The sequence below is a fragment of the Harpia harpyja genome, chromosome 1 (genome assembly GCF_026419915.1).
Source record: "Harpia harpyja isolate bHarHar1 chromosome 1, bHarHar1 primary haplotype, whole genome shotgun sequence".
Classification (NCBI taxonomy): domain Eukaryota; kingdom Metazoa; phylum Chordata; class Aves; order Accipitriformes; family Accipitridae; genus Harpia; species Harpia harpyja.
The window spans coordinates 73,739,638-73,757,574 of NC_068940.1; the positions used below are offsets into that span (position 1 = coordinate 73,739,638).

The 17,937-nt window shown below is 41.8% G+C and overlaps 1 protein-coding gene across 1 annotated transcript in view; it reads right to left on the reverse strand.

The window, feature by feature from the left end:
* Positions 1 to 114: 114 nt before the first annotated feature.
* DNAH11 (dynein axonemal heavy chain 11) overlaps positions 115 to 17,937 on the reverse strand; it is a 167,752-nt gene continuing 149,929 nt past the window's right edge. Inside the window, 12 exon segments of the mRNA XM_052779465.1 lie at positions 115 to 849; positions 851 to 938; positions 2,842 to 2,997; positions 4,249 to 4,361; positions 5,193 to 5,308; positions 5,444 to 5,626; positions 8,813 to 9,035; positions 10,300 to 10,322; positions 12,645 to 12,761; positions 16,030 to 16,167; positions 16,169 to 16,222; positions 17,060 to 17,075. Coding sequence (XP_052635425.1) covers positions 726 to 849; positions 851 to 938; positions 2,842 to 2,997; positions 4,249 to 4,361; positions 5,193 to 5,308; positions 5,444 to 5,626; positions 8,813 to 9,035; positions 10,300 to 10,322; positions 12,645 to 12,761; positions 16,030 to 16,167; positions 16,169 to 16,222; positions 17,060 to 17,075 — 1,351 coding nt within the window. The 3' untranslated portion in view covers positions 115 to 725.

The window sequence follows — 17,937 nt, forward strand, 5'->3', positions numbered from 1 at the left end:
TGTTTCCCATTTACTTTCCTGTAGCTGATGTAATGAAGGAATGCTTGGAGATCAATAATCATTATGTAGAGAAAGACATTGAGTTGCTGGAGCGTGTCCAGAGAAGGGCAACCAAGTTGGTGAGGGGCCTGGAGCACAAGTCTTATGAGGAGCAGCTGAGGGAACTGGGGCTGTTTAGTCTAGAAAAGAGGAGGCTGAGGGGAGACCTTATCGCTCTCTACAACTACCTGAAAGGGGGTTGTAGTGAGGTGGGTGTTGGTCTCTTCTGTCAGGTGGCTGGAGATAGGACAAGAGGAAATGGCCTCAAGTTGAGGCAAGGGAGATTTAGGTTAGATATTAGGAAAAATTTTTTTACTGAGAGGGTTGCCAAACATTGGAATAGGCTGCCCAGGGAAGTGGTTGAGTCACCATCCCTGGAGGTATTCAAAAAGCGAGTGGACGGGATACTTCAGGACATGGTTTAGTGGGCGTCGTTGATGGTTGGACTCGATGATCTTGAAGGTCTTTTCCAACCGAAATGATTCTATGATTCTATTCTATAAACGTATGAACACAACACTGGCACATGAAGAAATAACAATATAGAGCACATAAGTGTTATGCTAAGGACTGTGTTTGTGTGAGGCAAATCTCCTACTCCAGCTGACTGTGAAAAATATTTATCTCCTTTTGCTTTAACTACAAGGCAGACTGAGAAAGCAGCGCATACTATTGAAAGCTTAGTACTAAACTGCCGCAAGTAAAGCTACTCCTACCAGAACCCATTTAGCTGGCTTCTCGTTGCTTTTCAGGTTGAAAGTCCAAACGTAAGCTTGCCCTCTGCTTTTGACTTTATAAACTGGACATTCACTGGAATAGCCATGGCATTGCTGGAGGCAATTCCTTGAGCCAGGCTTCATCTATGGTCCCCAGCTTGATGTCCCAGCTGGATGTCCCACCTGGCACCCGCAATAAACGTAGGCACATAGTTTACATGGTGTTCTGTAGTGCAAGACGAGAATAATTTGGGTTTAAACAGTTGCTTATTGCTAAAGACTTAAAGCTACATTTGAACATAGAGATTTAGTGTAGACTGTTATTGGCCTGTTGTGCATCATCTCTTCATATGAATGTGGAGATGAGTACATAGTATCTGCCTGGTCTGGACTACTGGTTTCATCAGCATGCCCTTTTATTGAAAGCAGGGACTGGAAACTACTTACACTTGAGACTTTTGAGTATGCATGTGACTTGAATGTGCTTGTCAAAGTCAAGTGCTCAGATCTTCTAATTCTCTACTAGTTTATGATCAAGTATTCCAAAAGGTGGAAAACTACACTGGAGTATTTAACATATGTTTGTATAGTGAGAATAAAACAGGTACTTCAGTGTAGTTAAGACAGATGAGTTCTGTGCTGCTGAAGGGCCGTGCACTTTCTGAAAGCTGCTGGATTTAAGTTTGTTGTGTGTTCTTCTAACATAAACTAGCATATAAAATGTTGCAGATGCTTGTTGTGGATTTTAGGAGTGTTTATGTAGCAACTGGGAAGTTTATATTTGCAAATACCAACAGAAACAGAAACTGCAGCTCACAAGGTTCCTCGATACCTTCTTCATATCCACAGGAGGAATGAACAGTATTGCCCTTTGAGTGACAGATGTTTTAAAAAATATCCTCCAAAAAATTCAGGCTACCATTTCAAAAAGCAGCAGTCAAATGACATGCTTATCATTGCTCCAGTCCCGCACCCTGACTCTCCCCTTGGGGCTTACCTGCTGTAGTAACAGCTCCCTTCCAAAAGAGTTGCTTTCCTTTTATTATATTCAGGTCTGGTGAAGAGTACAAGTAATGATGATCTTTCTCTAATTGCCTGTTGGAGTCATTCATCTTTCCTCTAATTAGCTGCAACTTAGTTGACAGCCTTTCTAAGTTAAAACTAAAAACTCATTTTGACTGTGGGCTTTAATTGTCATTGCTAAACTAGATGCTTCAGTCTCAGGAAAATACAATTCCAAAAGCGCAAGGTACAGTTTATCCTCTGAAAGTTGTTAAAAGAGGGATTGCAGCTCAAAAGATGAACATGATTTCCATTCAGGGACAGCCTACAACCATATTACAGCTACTGCAATAATTGACTGCTTGGAAACCCAGATGAAAAATCTACTCTTGTCATACTTATACATCACCCACTTTTAGGTAGGTGTGTCATTATACCTCATGCTAATATAAGGATTTTCAAGTATTTTGTTGCTTCTTGGTATGTCCCCTCAACGGCCTGTAACTACTATGGCCTAGCAAATGAAAAATTCAGAGCTCTTTAGATCTGTTTATTTAGAACTGACAACTTTCTGCCAAGGTGGAAGAAAAAACAGGAGAAAGATGAGTTTGAAAATAGCTTTTTCTGTGGTTTTTTTTTGTTTGGTTGGTTGTTTTTTTAACTGCAACTGTGTAGATGGCTTGATCAAGGTTACCAACACCTGGTAACTACTAACCCTATTCTGCAGCAGGTGATCAGTAGTGGGGTGAAATTTAGTGTCTCTGGAATAGTCTTTAAGCTCGTGAACCTGAACTAGATTAGAGCTTCTGCTTTACTACAACGCAGACCTTGTTCAGACTCCATTAACAGTTATTTAAATGCATGAAGTATAGTCAGTGCTGAGGACACCAAGCTGGTGTGAAATTTAAAGTCACAGTGGACCAACACCAACAATCCACCCCCCATTCCTAAACTTCTGCGGTGCTGTTCATAGGATCACAACATTTTAGTCCAACCCCCTGAGGGAACTTATCTACGTAATGAAGGAAGCTAGAGTCCCTGAACTAGGTTACTGAGATCAAGCAATTGTAAGTTTATATCCTACCTTGCATGAAAAGTCCACAGATACAGGCTCCTTTCCATGGTGGGTGGCCATAATCTTCTTTGGTCTTTTTGGTAACATCTGCAGTCAAGCACACCTTATCCAAAGACCAGTTGTTCTTGCATGCCATGCTCTGCATTACAGTTTTAAAAAATAATACTTTCAATATCCAGACAGTAATTTCAAGGTCAGAACTGTTAACGTGCCCCTCTTGGGCCAGTTGTGCTCAAGCCTGAGACTGACTTGGGTTTGTTTTGTTTTGTTTTTTTTCCTTTGGCCATTATTTGAAGTAAGGCAAAAAAGCTGCATGAATGCAATTGTTTGGAAACAAAACGTTCTGCACAGTACAGACCAAACCAACCCCCTCCCCTCCCCAGGAGGGGAGCAAGACTGCATAGCTGTCTGCACTCAGAGACACCGCTTCTCTCCAGCCGAGTCCCCCTTTGGAACAAGCCTGTGCTAACATCTGTTCTAGCCTGCGTGGTCCTTACATCCCCCCAGCCCTTGATAGGAACAAGTGCCCAGAAGAGAAAGCTTGGAGAGAGGCAGTAAAAGGAGTGAAAAATAGAGTGGGGTTTCTCTATGCCTGTGGCACAAAATGAGCACCAGTTGGGGACCTCGACTTGAGCAGCAGAGAGAAGAGGAGCTGCCTGCCAGCCCTCGGGCTGCCATCCCCTTCTGCTTCCAAGTACAGCGAGAGGGGCCTCGGTGTCTGGGCTGCAAACGCCCCCCAGGCTCCCACTGCCCATCTCCTCCAGGGAATGATGGCAGCCCAGCCAAAGTGTCCTGTGAGGAGCTCCTGGCCACCTTTCTGCTAGGCTAGCGAAGGATTATCTCAGTGCCATTGGTGGCCATGCAGAATTTGAGATATACACTGTTACCGGGCTCTCATGTGGCTTCACTGTGGTCTTCAGAATAAATAAATGCATATGTGCTGTGATCATGGCAAGAAGTACAACATCAATACACTGCTGAAGATTGTTCATCCCCTACTGTGGCAACAACTACACAAAGAGGACAGGGAGATTGAGTTATTTTTTCTACTTAGCCTGGTAACTATGTTACCAGGAATAAACCAGAATGGTACCATGACACACACGCTGAATTGGTTAAATAATAAGAGTAGGAAAACTTGCATTCTTAACCTTTTTTAAACTAGGAAATTCAAGCTTTTATTTATTTCCTTAGCTGCTTTGTCTTCACACTTCTGAATAGACTGAAGATGAGTTTGGATGGTTCCCCCTGCTTTCAGGAGATGGTTGTTCCAATATTTGGCTGATTTTTATCTTTTTATTTAAACTGTGCTTAACTCTCCAAACAGCATCACAAACATAGCTAATACCTATGGTAAAAAATAAATGTCTGGCAGCGAAACCATATGCCCGGTTCCCTACAACCATCACTGCTTACGTGTCAGAAAGGACCGAGGATTGAACAAGCCAGAGAGCCACACCACTGCTGGCAGCACAAGGTCCCCTGTCCAGATGTCAAGTTCTCCATACCACATGAGAAGATCAGTAACCCTAAAAGAGAAGCAGCAACAGCTTCTGCCTTAATATGTATGTACTACTTTTTTAGACAAACTAAATTGCAGACTTCAAGTGTAAGAGTCCTTTTGTCTATAGAGAAAGTACATGGCTGAAGTAACCAGAAAGTATATCCTTATATAAGTATAAGGTCATGGGTTTAGCGGAATTTGTTCTTTTCCTGATGTAGGTATGTCCAAAATCAATTGTAGAAGGTGATCAGCATGAGACAGGTTGCTCTCAACAGAGAATGTGAGTATGCTCAATCCTCTAAAACTTCTTGTCTTGGGGAGAAACCTGAACATTACCATTAGTCATGTTAGCGCACCTTCAGAAACTGCCAAAAATTGGTAACAACAGTCAATGGCTGCTTAAATGCAAATTGTCTGATGCCATCTTCAGTGCTGCATTTAAACTTCCAATAAGCCAGAGCAAAGTAAAAATCCCGAGTACAACACAGTCTGACAGAGAGACTCTGAATAATGGCATACTGCAGCATACATTGCCATGAGATATCAGAGGAATTTCCAAAATCTGCCTATTTTATCCATATCTAGCCACCTGCAAGTGGATATTGCTGGTGGCAGGGTAGGGGAAAAGGAATCCTGCAAGATGCTGAACACCCCTAGCACTTGTGACAAAGGGAGGTGACGGAGCCCTCACTTTAGCAAAGTGCTTAGCATTTCTGCAAAACTCGCTTCAAAGTAAAACTGACTTGGATTAAGACAAATTTTGGACAAAAAAAAAAATGGAACAAAGCTGCTGGTTTTAGATCACTACGATAGCTCTGTGCATAGTAGCTAAACCCTGTTACTGTGGGGTACTTGCCAGTGGGCAAAGCTGTATGTGAATAGATAGGCTAGTCTAGTCCATGTGTCTGGCACAGCATCATAGAAGAGTGTGGATTGCAGCACTTGCATGTGAGGAGAGAACATCAACTCCCCCTTTGTTTGGAGAAAAATGAAAAGCATACTGGCATCATAAAGAATAGCTATTCTTTCATTTCCAAAAAAGGAACAAAAAGCCCCCAAATACATAGAAGAGCAACAGTACTGTTTGTTAATAAAAAAGTCACTTGCCTTCAGACCGAGGTTCAGCTATCTAAGAGCCCTATGGATCTCTGAAAGGAGGAGGTTCATGCTTTCACACTTTTGAGGGCAAACAAGGGCATAGGGGCTCCAGGCAGTAGTGTTCTGCATGATTTCTGCCATGTTAAACTCCTTGGGAAGCACCTCCAGAATATCATCCAGGACATTCTTCATCTGTCCAGGTCAATACAAGCAGAGCCATTAGAAATCACTGCAATCAACTCTTTTTGACTCTTCTACTTTCAAGTCTGATTTCTTCTCCAGGAGAGCGCAAACATTGCATTTTCTTAGGCAGATTAAAACCAGAGATGCTCCCCCACCTTTGTTGTGTCTTTGGCAACAGTATTGAGAGAAATGACTGCAAACCAGTTAACACGTAGCAGCTTCTATTTAGCTTTACGTTTTCAAGTAACATTGACCCCCAAAGCCCAGCAATGAATCGCCCCTGGGCTTGGGAAGACTGCTGTTACAAGGATGTACCCTGAGATTGCCTTGGTTTTTAATCAAACGTTATTAGTAGTTTGTATTTCTGTAGTACCTATACCTTCCATTGCCCTCTCCACCACCCACAGTCCTCACTGTCTCGGGCATTAGGTAAAATATAGCACAGGCACACACGTCTCACCCCCGAAAAGAGCCTCTCTCCCTCCCCGCAGGCCTGCTCTGGAACTGAGACAGAACATAAATGAAGAACAATTCATAACAGTACTAAATGAGCAGGAACTGAAACCATGTGATGGGTTAACCCTGGCTGGACGCCAGGTGCCCACCAGAGCCGTTCTATCACTCCCCCTCCTTCTCAGCTGGACGGGGAGAGAAAATATAACAAAGAGCTTGTGGGTCGAGACAAGGACAGGAGAGATCACTCACCAATTACCGTCATGGGCAAAACAGACTCAACTTGGGGAAAATTAACTCAATTTATTACAAATCAACCAGAGTAGGGTAATGAGAAATAAAACCAAATCTCAGAACACCTTCCCTCCACCCCTCCCTTCTTCCCGGGCACAACTTCACTCCCGGATTCTCTACCAACCCCCCAGCGGCACAGGGGGACAGGGATGGGGTTTACAGTCAGTTCATCACACGTTATTTTCTGCCACTTCATCCTCCTCAGGGGGAGGACTCATCACACTCTTCCCCTGCTCCAGCGTGGGGTCCCACCCACAGGAGACAGTCCTCCACGAACTTTTCCAATGTGCGTCCTTCCCACAGGCTGCAGTTCTTCACGAACTGCTCCAGCATGGGTCCTTTCCACAGTGTGCAGTCCTTCAGGCACAGACTGCTCCGGCGTGGGCCCCCACGGGGTCACAAGTCCTGCCAGAAAACCTGCTCCGTGGGCTCCTCTCTCCACAGATCCGCAGGTCCTGCCAGGAGCCTGCTCCAGCGTGGGGTTCCCACGGGGTCACAGCCTCCTTCGGGAACCCACCTGCTCTGGCGTGGGGTCCTCCACGGGCTGCAGGTGGATATCTGCTCCACCATGGACCTCCATGGACTGCAGGGGGACAGCCTGCCTCACCATGGTCTTCCCCACAGGCTGCAGGGGAATCTCTGCTCCGGCCCCTGGAGCATCTCCTCCCCCTCCTTCTTCACTGACCTTGGTGTCCGCAGGGTTGTTTCTCTTACATGTTCTCACTCCTCTCTCCGGCTGCCGATTACCCTCTGTCCCAACTTTTTTTCCTTCTTAAAAATGTTATCACAGAGGCGTTACCACTACCGCTGATTGGCTCGGCCTTGGCCGGCGGCAGGTCTGTCTTAGAGCCGGCTGGTATGGGCTCTCTCGAACACAGGGGAAGCTTCCAGCAGCTTCTTACAGAAACCACCCCTGTAACCCCCCCCGCTACCAAAACCTTGCCACACAAAGCCAATACAAACCACAACATTAATACAGCTCAGTCTCCATTTCAGCCCTAGCTTTGGCAGAATTAATGATGAATGCCATATATAATTGTCCACGCTCCCTAAAGTGGATGGGAACCAAACGTGAAAAGCACAAGCTCCCCCCGGGAAATGAAGTGTTGTTTGGCTACTTGCATGCAGAGACGTCACATTCCCTCCTGCAAAATCTCCATGATCTGATGGTGATAAAAGAAAAAAAAAAAAAGAGTGCCCAGAGGAAAAGAAGGGAGTAAAGAAAGGGATGGAGAGTTGCAGAACAAGAGTGGCAGTCATGGGGGAAATTAATTAACTCTGGTAAGGATGAGAAGCTGAAGGCTCAGTCTCATGATATGCCAGGTTTTGGGGAACCTGGACATAGTTTCTCAGGTCTACACTCAGAAAGGAAGGTGCAGAAGACAGCAGGGTCGGATAACAGAACTAGCTGAGATTTCTGATTACATTTTCCTTTGCTACTCATCCTTTATTCATTTAATCTATTAAGCACAGCACCAGTGCTGTTCCATGCTTAAAACCCAGTCTTTTACCTTTTTCTGGAATCAGTTTGGCTGTACTAAGATACCTGGGTGTCTGAAATGTCTTGACTATGAACAGAACTAGAGTGCCCCAGTTAACTACATATTAAGTGACAAAGCTTATCGTTGTATTAGGGTTGGTCCCTTCAGCCCAGCATGTGATAGCTTACAGGTATTAATGTTATTGTTCTGCTAAACTCCAGATTTGGTACAAGACAGGTGCTGAGGCTAAGAGGTGGTCAGACAGACTCCTTGCCCAGATTTCACCTCTTCAGACTACCAGAAATCTAAATAAGCCCTGAAAACCTCCTCAGCCACTGCTTGCAAGGGAAGTCTCTTGGAGCAGGCACGTGGCTCCTGCTCAGATCAAGGGCCCAGGGAGGGGAGCGGTGGGAGAGCACTGTGCTTGGGCTGCTCTTCTGGCGTGGAGACCTTACACATCACTGCTAGGCTGTGCTGTGAATGTGGCAGAAGGAAGCCAGGACTGCGGGCTGGGAGGGACTTTGTATGCTAGGCACAAGCGGGAAGGAGCAGGGAAGCTACCCAAAGGGGATTTATCATGCAGGAGATGGGAACAAAGCACAGGGGTGAAGACTAGACTCACCAGCTCAACCAACTGCAACTTTTTTAAGTTAGTGTTGCTGAACTTGTTTATAAAAGCACACAAAGATTCATACCTTGTTTCCTACCCCACATTAAATTCAAAGGTGAAAAAGAAATGGTCTGCGTAACAGGTTAGATGTTCTTCTGGTCCAAATTCCTCCCTAGTGCATTACATTGCACAGGCTAGCACATTACCATCACTGCTATTAACACTCAGCTGATCTTTGCTAATTTGATGCATCTTTTTTTTTCCTAGAAATGAAGTCTCTTGCTGAAATAACACAGTCAGATGTGTGCTCCACATGTTATTAACAGCACTGACTATGCACCAGATGAAGAACTTTACCTTTTCCTCTGCAGACTGGCCTGATCCCTCTTCTATGAATGAATTCATGGGTTGCATTTCCAAAAGAGTTTTAAAGAGATTATCTGACGTTGTTGTCAAGTATCCCATCTCAGCATTGGGATGCAGTCCATATAGTACAGGGCTTTCAGATGGAAGCATTTCATCTATGTATTTATGGTATCCAGCATAATCCAAATTTGGTGGGGCCAAGAAACCTGGCGCCCTTTAAGCTTCAGTAAAAGAATCAATAATGTTATTGATAATGCTGTCATCAGTTCTCGAAATATTCTTCTGCATCTACAAAGTTTCAGAAATTTGTCTGGAGTCTATGAATATGACATCTATAAGTTCTGATACAGTGGTACAGGGTTACCAAACTATTTTTAGCACAGTTACTACTTGCACACTTTTCTGACATTCCCATTTTCTGCAGTATTGAAATACTGTTGCTGCTTCCTTCATGAGGATGCTCTGAGTTTATTTTAAGGACTGTCACTACTGAGGCGAGTGTATTTTAAGTACTGAATTTCTGCATCCCCTCAGCAGACAAGCAAAGATTATTATGCCATTTTGCAGATGAAAGTCTGAGATACACAGGACAGAATCACACAGGACACCTGTGGGAGAGGCAGGACTGGAGCCTCAAGTCACCTGAACCCGCACCCTAATACATGAGCCACAACGTTAATTCTATTTAGTGTGTCATTATTTAGGGGGTTTGCACAAACACACTGCGGTCATAATAACCTTAAAGAGGTCACAGGGAGAGACGGGTAAGTGGGGTGTGGAAATGGGATAGCACATGTCAGTATACGAGCAATCTTAGCTTGTCAGAAACAGTGATCCCATTCCACTTTCCACAGAAATGGTTGCCAGTTAGGACATTTCTTTGTGTGTTGATGTCCCTTCCTTTCTCTTCTGCCTGGCTGTTAACACCTAGGAGCTGGAACAGAAAGGAAAAACAAGCTATTCCACTACATCTCTCAAAATGTAGGAATCTTGCATGGGGTTTTGTACTGCTGCTTTGGCCTCAATGAGAGAGACAGTGGCAATAATTTTCACAGCAGAAAAAGTTAAGGTCTCAATCAGCTCAGTATTGAACTGAATACTATTAACTGCACCGTTCCTATAGAACAGGCAGGCCCTACCCCTGTCAGCATGTTAAAGGTAAGACTGAGGACTGTGGAGCAAGTCAAGAATTAAGTAGGTAGACAGAGGGCTTTGGTGAGATGTACTCTCAGTGGGCTGCCCTCCTACTCATGATAGGACAGAATAAAAGCTGTAGCAATCACCTTTATTTTCCAGGCTCCCCCAGCTCCTGTGCTGTAAGGACTTCACTGGATTCAAAGAGTTACTCTGAACTTGTTGTCATGAGGCTGTCTGGGATTTAAACCAGACTTGCAAGTTGGTTTTGCTGAAAAATATTTCTGGCTCTAAGTGGTACTTTTCACAGGAGCTATTTCTTCCTAATGCAGGGTCCACTCCACAAAATAACAATAAAATTTAACAGCTTTTGGCATTTACAACAGTCAACAACAAGCTGCTGCTTACAATAACACCAGTAAGCACTTATTTCTGAAGTCATTTTGGTTCTGCAACCAGCCATTTACCTGCGCCTGAACCTGCACCACTAACCTCACCCACAATAAGCTATGTCTTAAGACGCCACTTTGAAGTAGTGCGGAGGTTTTGAAAAAAGCCCTGTTATTCATCTCGAGTGGAAGATCAATTCTGTCAGACCATCTGTACTTACCAGTCTCTCTGCTGGCACTTAAATGGGGTTTTACTGTATTCCTGAGAGTCATGCGCACAGAGGGAGGCTGCAGGTTACGGGTCTTCATAGTGCGAACTCACCGTCCTTCTGTCCTTACAATAGATCCCAGGTGAGGTATAGGAAAGCTGACCTATAGTGGTTTATTCTAACGCACCTCATGGAATGAATTTATAGCTAAAATAACTCATCAGTAACGCAAACAGGTAAAAGAGAAGGTAATCTCCCCAGTGAACACAAAGCACCAGCACTGATGAAAGGCATTGCCATCCTGTTTGCATTCATTTGGCTGCCAGTCAATGACTGATTCTCTGGTTTTGCTGGTAATTCGGGGCTCTAACATTTTCCAATTACGGCAAAAAGCTCGGAAAGATATCTCACTGTTTAAAATACTAGTGGATCCACGCTCGGGGTTGGGTCCCTAAACTTTCCAAAGGCCATACAAATAGCAGTGATTCTGCTCAGGTTTCACCACCTATACTTATTTTACAATTATTTGAATGAAAGTTCAGGCTTGTGAAGGTTAATGGACTGCCTAAACTGGAAGCAGTAATTCTTTACTTATCCATAGGCTAGAGGCAGAGCCAGAGCCGGCAGGATGAGCTTCCCACCATGCCCCTGCGACCTCAGCTGTCATTTGGAGAAATCAGCATCTGCCGAGGTCAGGAGTACAGTGGTGTTTAGCCTTTCCATCTCCATGGCAACTTACTCTTGGGCATCTTCTTCTGAGCAGTTACTTCCAATTGCCTTCATCTGAGTGTGGCTCTTTGACATATGGAAACCCACTCGTTAGGGACCGAGGAGACACCAGCAAGCTCATCTCGCTCACAACCGAAAGGGCAGGCTTCAGCCGCATCGCCAAGGGTGAAAAGTGCACCTTCCCCAAGTTAGCCAGGCTCCGCAAATGGCCTGCTTACAAGTAACATGCTAATTTTCTTTTTTTTTTTTTCTCCCAAATAAGCTTTTTACCTTTGGACAATGAAAAATAACAAGTCTGGAAAGGGCACTTGAAAAATCTCTTGGCTGTTTTTAGCAAACTGTGTACAACCAGTTCTCTGAAGTGACTAGTTCAGCAGCTTAGAAGCAGCAGCCAGTTGGGTTTTTTTTATTTTTATATATATATACACACACCCCCTATATATACACACACATTTTATATAAATGCATGTATATGAATATAGATTAAAGTGGTTACCATGCGAGACTTTTTAGAACTAAAGTTAAAGCAACATTTTATTTTTGTATCCTCAAAAATTCTAACATTTGTTTATGATTAGAAGCAACTTTGGCAATCTAGCACCTTGGACTCATGGATGCTCCACATACATACACTGCTGTCTAGGACCAAAACTCAATAGTGAAATTAGAATAATTCAGTATATATCAGCTGGTGATAATCTGACAAAGCTACAAAAACAGATATGTGAGAGGGTTGTGGAAAATGAGAAACAGTCTTACAAACCATTTGCCCTATTTTGGAAACAGGAAAATGTAAGGAAATGCATAACATTTCCATTCTATTACTTTTCTGAGGAAGAAAACATACAAACAGTAAATGTAAGTTTTGAGGCTAGTGCCATTGTGGACTACTGTAACTGGTGAGTCTATCAAGTTAAGTTGGTTAAAGTGCAGTTCCATAAAAGATACTTTCCTATGCTGACCCAGACCTTTCTAAATAGCAGCACCTTAGGAAAGAATAGTTTTATTAGGAAAATGGAAACCTCTGTGTACTATCCCCTAATGTCATTAAGCTGGCTATACAAGCAGTGTTACAAAACACTGAATTCAAGTTGCCAAGTAAGGGTGCTTGCAAAAGCATTTAAACAAGCAATATGCCAAGTCACAAATCCTTGCAGACAAAATCTGCTCATGAGGAATTATTGTACTCATTACAAGTTGGAGAATTTATTCCACCACAGCCAGACAAGACCTTGCTACAGGTGCGGCCACATAGACAAGAAAGCTTGTGGTCTTCTCCACAAGGCTCCACTTCTGAAAGATGAGTTTCTCTTAGATTGAACACATTCAAGAGCTTTAGGCATATATGAAAGTTCTTACCACAGGTGGGCTGATGAATTCTTGCAGATATAAACAGCAGAGCCTGCGGTCCCAGGCATCAGTGATGCGGCCACCGTACGTGATCTCACCAAAGAGGTAATGCAAGTCTTCCTATGGAACCTACCCGAGGGAATAGAATGCACCACTGAATAAAACAAGTCAGCTTTCTAAGGGACAAACCAAAGCTGCTCAGAATAAATGCTATTACGAGAAACAAAAGAAATTCAAATACTTCCTTTCAGAAAGCTTCATGGTTATATATTCGCATTGCTGGTTTTCTTTGTTTAGCAAATCACTACATTGAGACATAGATTTCTTTTATTTCAATCCAGTGAGAGACATCTATAAATATCTGAGTAAAAATATCAAGTTTCTGACTAAAATTTAGTAACGGTGTAAAATTGTATCATCTGAGCCTTATGTCATGTTTTCTACCTTACCCCTTATGAAAAGGTTTTAAGAGAAAAGTACATTTTCAAAACACCGCATGATATAAGAGAACATAACTCATTAACGAGCACATGTATTTTCCCATACAGATCTTTAAAAACATAATCTTCATGAGTGATAGGAAGGTAACCTACTGTGCCTTTCTTAGAGGAAAAATAAAAAACTTGTATCTGATTGCAGTCTTTTATAGCTCCTCACTAGGAAACACTCACTAACTGAAATTCTACATTATTTGAATTTGGGATGTATTCAAGAACTTTGGTAAAAATTGAATTAATATTAATCCCATTACTACCACATCACGTAAGCATTATGTTTATTGTAGAACTCTAGTCATAATGCCACTGTTATAGCATGTGATTAACAGTGGTAACACATTTTATTCAAGCAACTACTGTCTTTCTCTTTTATTTGGCTTCCCACAGTTTGAAGCTTCTTTTTGCTACCCTTTGGTTTGCAAAATATGCCAGTTTGTGATGAAGCCTTCCCAGACAGGAACCTTTACCACCTTGGGGGCAGTATTTGCCTCCCAATAGTTCAAGTAAAAACTTAATTATAGGCTTTAAATATTGCGTGATGTGACAGAACAGAACAAGTAAAAGAGCTGCAGCTATTCCAGCCTGCTTGCTAGAAGTTTATTTCAATTTGAATACGTGAAACTCTAATCCATCTTTCTTTTAAACTGGTTTGAAGAGAATGAAAAAAAAAAGAAAAAAAAAAAAAGGCCACTGGAATATAATACGCAACACTGCATGCTGGTGATGAGAAGCCTGAAGAGAGAATCCCTGTGAAAAATGCCAACAACTTGGATTTAGAATGAAACGTTCCTGCAGTTAGAATAAACCTGCTTTTCTCTTTGCTGGCAACAGAAACACTTTTAATGTTTTTCTAATTTCAGATACATTTATCTCAAGAAATGGCTTTTTCCTTTGTCTTTTAGAAGAGTATATCAATATTCTAACTCAGTACAAGCTCATTCAGCTGCATACTTCTGGGGCACTGATTACAGTGGGATAATCAAAGCTTGTGACATAAAAGGGACATTTTTGCTAGTGTGAGAAAACAGAGGGGTTTGCATTAGAAATATTTTGGGCTGTCAGGTTTGCATAATTGCCATTGCACTAAAGAAAACTGGTCTGTTGTACTCAAAAAACCACTGAGCCATTGCTCAGTGGATGGATATGGAAAGGATGGAGTCCACATCCCCCTCACAACATCGAACAACAATTCCATGAACATGCATATGGGGATCAGAAGGCAGAGGGGAAGAGCGGGACAATGAGACAGGATCAGGCGTCCTGCACTTCACCTGAGGAGACCTCAACTATCAGAGGTTAGTGTGGTGGAGTTTGTCTTAGCAAAAGGAAAATGGATTAAGTCAAACTGAGATGCAAGATGTTTAAATATTCACAGGGAAGCACCATAAACTGGTACAAGTGATGATGGAGTTAGGGCAATGTCCACTAGCTGATGGGCTAGCTCAACGTTCCCAGTTTATGCTTTCTAGTCAATCCCTAGTTGTCTTAAACAAAGTTGTCCCCAAAGGATAGTCAATTGGGAGATTTTTTTATACATATATATATACAGGTACACACACACGCGCAAAGTTATATACATGTATATATACATACAAATTCACATTTTAAAAAAACTATTTTCTCTTTTTTCTCTCCAGTATCTATGTTAAAAAAATGATTATAAACCCACAGGGTAAGGAATCACTAACCAATACAATGAGAAGGGCCAATAAGCAGTATTACCAAGAGGAGAGAAGAAATAATTCTTGCTGTTACAGACCTTTCTAGTCCTCCCTGCCATCATAATCCTCCCTCTCATTAATTAGCAAAATTAATTATTCAGCTTATGAATTGTGGTTTCAAAAAAACAGAGCTTAAAGCAGTAAGATTTATTAGCAAAGAAAACTAAGGGTTGGAATAAGCTGTTTTTATAGACTTGTTTTCTAAATGGGAAGCATTATTAAATCATCACTATAAAATTAAGCAATTATTTCACTATGACACCAAGTACCACAGAAAGGAAAAACAGTTTCATGTCCTATTAGCTAAATAAAGGTCAGTAGGGGTAAAAAGAAAAAAGAAGAATTAATTTCTAAGAGTAAATACAAGTTGGGAGATATGGAGAAAACCATATCATCAAGGGGTGATATTTCCCTCTCTTTTTTTCTTTGTAAGTATCTCTTAAATTTCTTTAAATTACTAAATGAGACGACCTATTCAGTACTATCCTATATCACTCAGTAATAAATAATTATTGCTTTTATTTAGGCATTTCATATAGAGAACTTACACAAATAACCTCAACTGAGTATTTAAACTATACAAGTGTGAAATATGCTGTAGCTCAGAAATAAAATCACTCATCTACCCTTAACTTTGACTCAAGGGGAACATTACTGAGAAAGTCACAACAAGGTGGCATCCTTAATACATAATAATGACACATGCAGGAAATGCACCATTATTTATACATGTGACGTGCTGTAAATTGCTTCCATCATCAGAACTAATTGTAGTGATTATTAATGCAGTGTTATGAACTGTCAGAATTGCTGTATGTAATTACATTTGTGCAAATGCTTCATTACCTGCCTAATGAATTTGGCATATATGCACATGTAAACCACTGTTTTTGTTAACATAATGAAGGGCATTTTTTTCCCCCTTAGCTAGTGATGTGGAACTGGTTTGACCTATATTACAAAGTTCAAGCATCCACTGCCAGAAAAAAGACCACACCACACCCCTGCCCCCCCCCACCTTTGATCTGGTTTATTTTCATATTCAGTAAGAGCATTTTATCGTGCCAGCTACTTAAATAACAGCTTCAGAGAAAGAACTGTGTCCCCCCTCATTCAGTATATACAGCTGATTGAGTTGAAACGACCTTGGTGTGTGGTTACCTGACCACTACTTCTTACCTTTGTAGGGGTCTCTAAATTGTTGCCGAGGTCAGTGACGCAGATGGCGAGATCTCTAGCACTGAACGGGCACCTTCCATTCCAGCCCTGAGGGCCAAACTTCAGTCTGCCAGCAATGCAAGTGTGAAAATAGCACAAGAGAAAAAAGGATGCTTTTAAATTCCACTTCTCTGGTACACAGTTCAAGGGTATCCTGCCAAAGAAAAAAGGAATACGTTTATCGAGTTAGCAGCCGGCAGTGTTATCGATAGCTGTGCCTGTCTCAGCTGCTGAAAGGGAGCACTTGCAAGCCTGGAGTTTGAAGGAGAGTGAGAAACAGGTTTCTTAGTGATCAGAGTCTACTAGGCAGTACTTTCTGCAGTAATTCCCAGATGCAAAATTGTTGGTGGTTACCTTTTTATTTCCAAATGTCCCTTAGGAAAGGAGAACTGTTGTGCTACTGAAACCAATAAAAATAGAGACTTTAACTAGAACTCTATATTACTCAGATAACTGCTACAGTTTCTTAGCATAAATCATCCATAGACTTTATCCCAAGTAGGAAATTTGTCAGTATAACATTTATTACAAAGCATACTATTCCTTCAAATTTTACAGTTTCCCAAAAAGCCATGTTTGAAATTGAATTTTAATATTTTTATTTTTTTGTTGCCTCCTGTGTTTATAGTGTTAGTAGAGAATCTCAGCAAGATGAGATTCCGCACAGGGCGTCAGCTGTTTTTTAAATTACTGAGACAAACTATTTGTCATTTGCCTAGAAAACTTGCAGAAATTCATTCTTAGTTCTCTAACATTTTTCTATAGCCTATCTTTTAGTTTAAGAAGTAACTGACATAAAATTACTTTTGATACTCATAAAAACATAGATGTGTGGAAGGAACTTCAGAGAGATAAACTGTTGGCTGTCAAAAGGAAATAGGTCATCCTGAACTGAACAACGGGTAGCAAAATCTGAGCAAAGGTGAAGGATTTTATGTCTGACAAAGCCCCCTCCTTAAGTGAGAATCCTGAGCTTAACCATGAAAAATACAACACAAGCTTCTATCCTGAAGAAAAGCACAAAACATGAAATATATTCCACCTGGATTAGGCATAGTTTGATTTTCTTATTACACTTCTCCCCACCCCCCCCCACCCCCGCTCAAATTAAAATACCTTAACCAGAAACATATTAAAGACAGTGTCTGGACAGGAATTTTTAGTAAGCCACAAACACCCATGGCTCAAAATAATGGGGGAGAAAAGAGAGTTTTCTAAAGTATCAAGCTTAAAAATTAGCTAATTAAAATACATACATATATATATATTTCTTGAACTGAACACAGCCTGAAGTGGGACAACAATGCATATGAATTGCCTTTATTAAAAACTTTTTCTAGCTTTTTCAGCTTTCCATTAAAAATATTATTATAATAAGTTATAAAAAAAAGAAAAAAATTGCTGCATTAATTGTTGTCTGTTTAGCTACAAAACCACAGCCATTCTTCCTTTCTCAGGAGTATTTTTCCAAATCACCTCACACTATCAAAATCAATCCATTTGTAGCCAAGGTAGCTTTGACACAGCTCTTTTAGCGCACGGCTCTTTTTTTTCTAGGCATTGGTTAGCAGAGTTCCCTTTAAACGAAATTCTTACCATTTTCACATCCAAGCTCTGCCTTCATGTGTCCTGTGCTTAAATAAATACATGTTAATAGATTGCTGGAAGGCTAAGTGTACAGTTATGGTTGCCTTTATCATGGTCTGCTTTGCTGACATGAATACGCTTGCTGCTCCAGTGCTTTCACCACTGCAGGGAAGCTGACTTGCACCGAGCTTCAAGATCTTCCCACAGGTTCCTCAGAGTAACAGACAGGGATAACCAGGGACCCGGAGGGAAGGAGGCTACACACGTCCAGTGACACCCCTG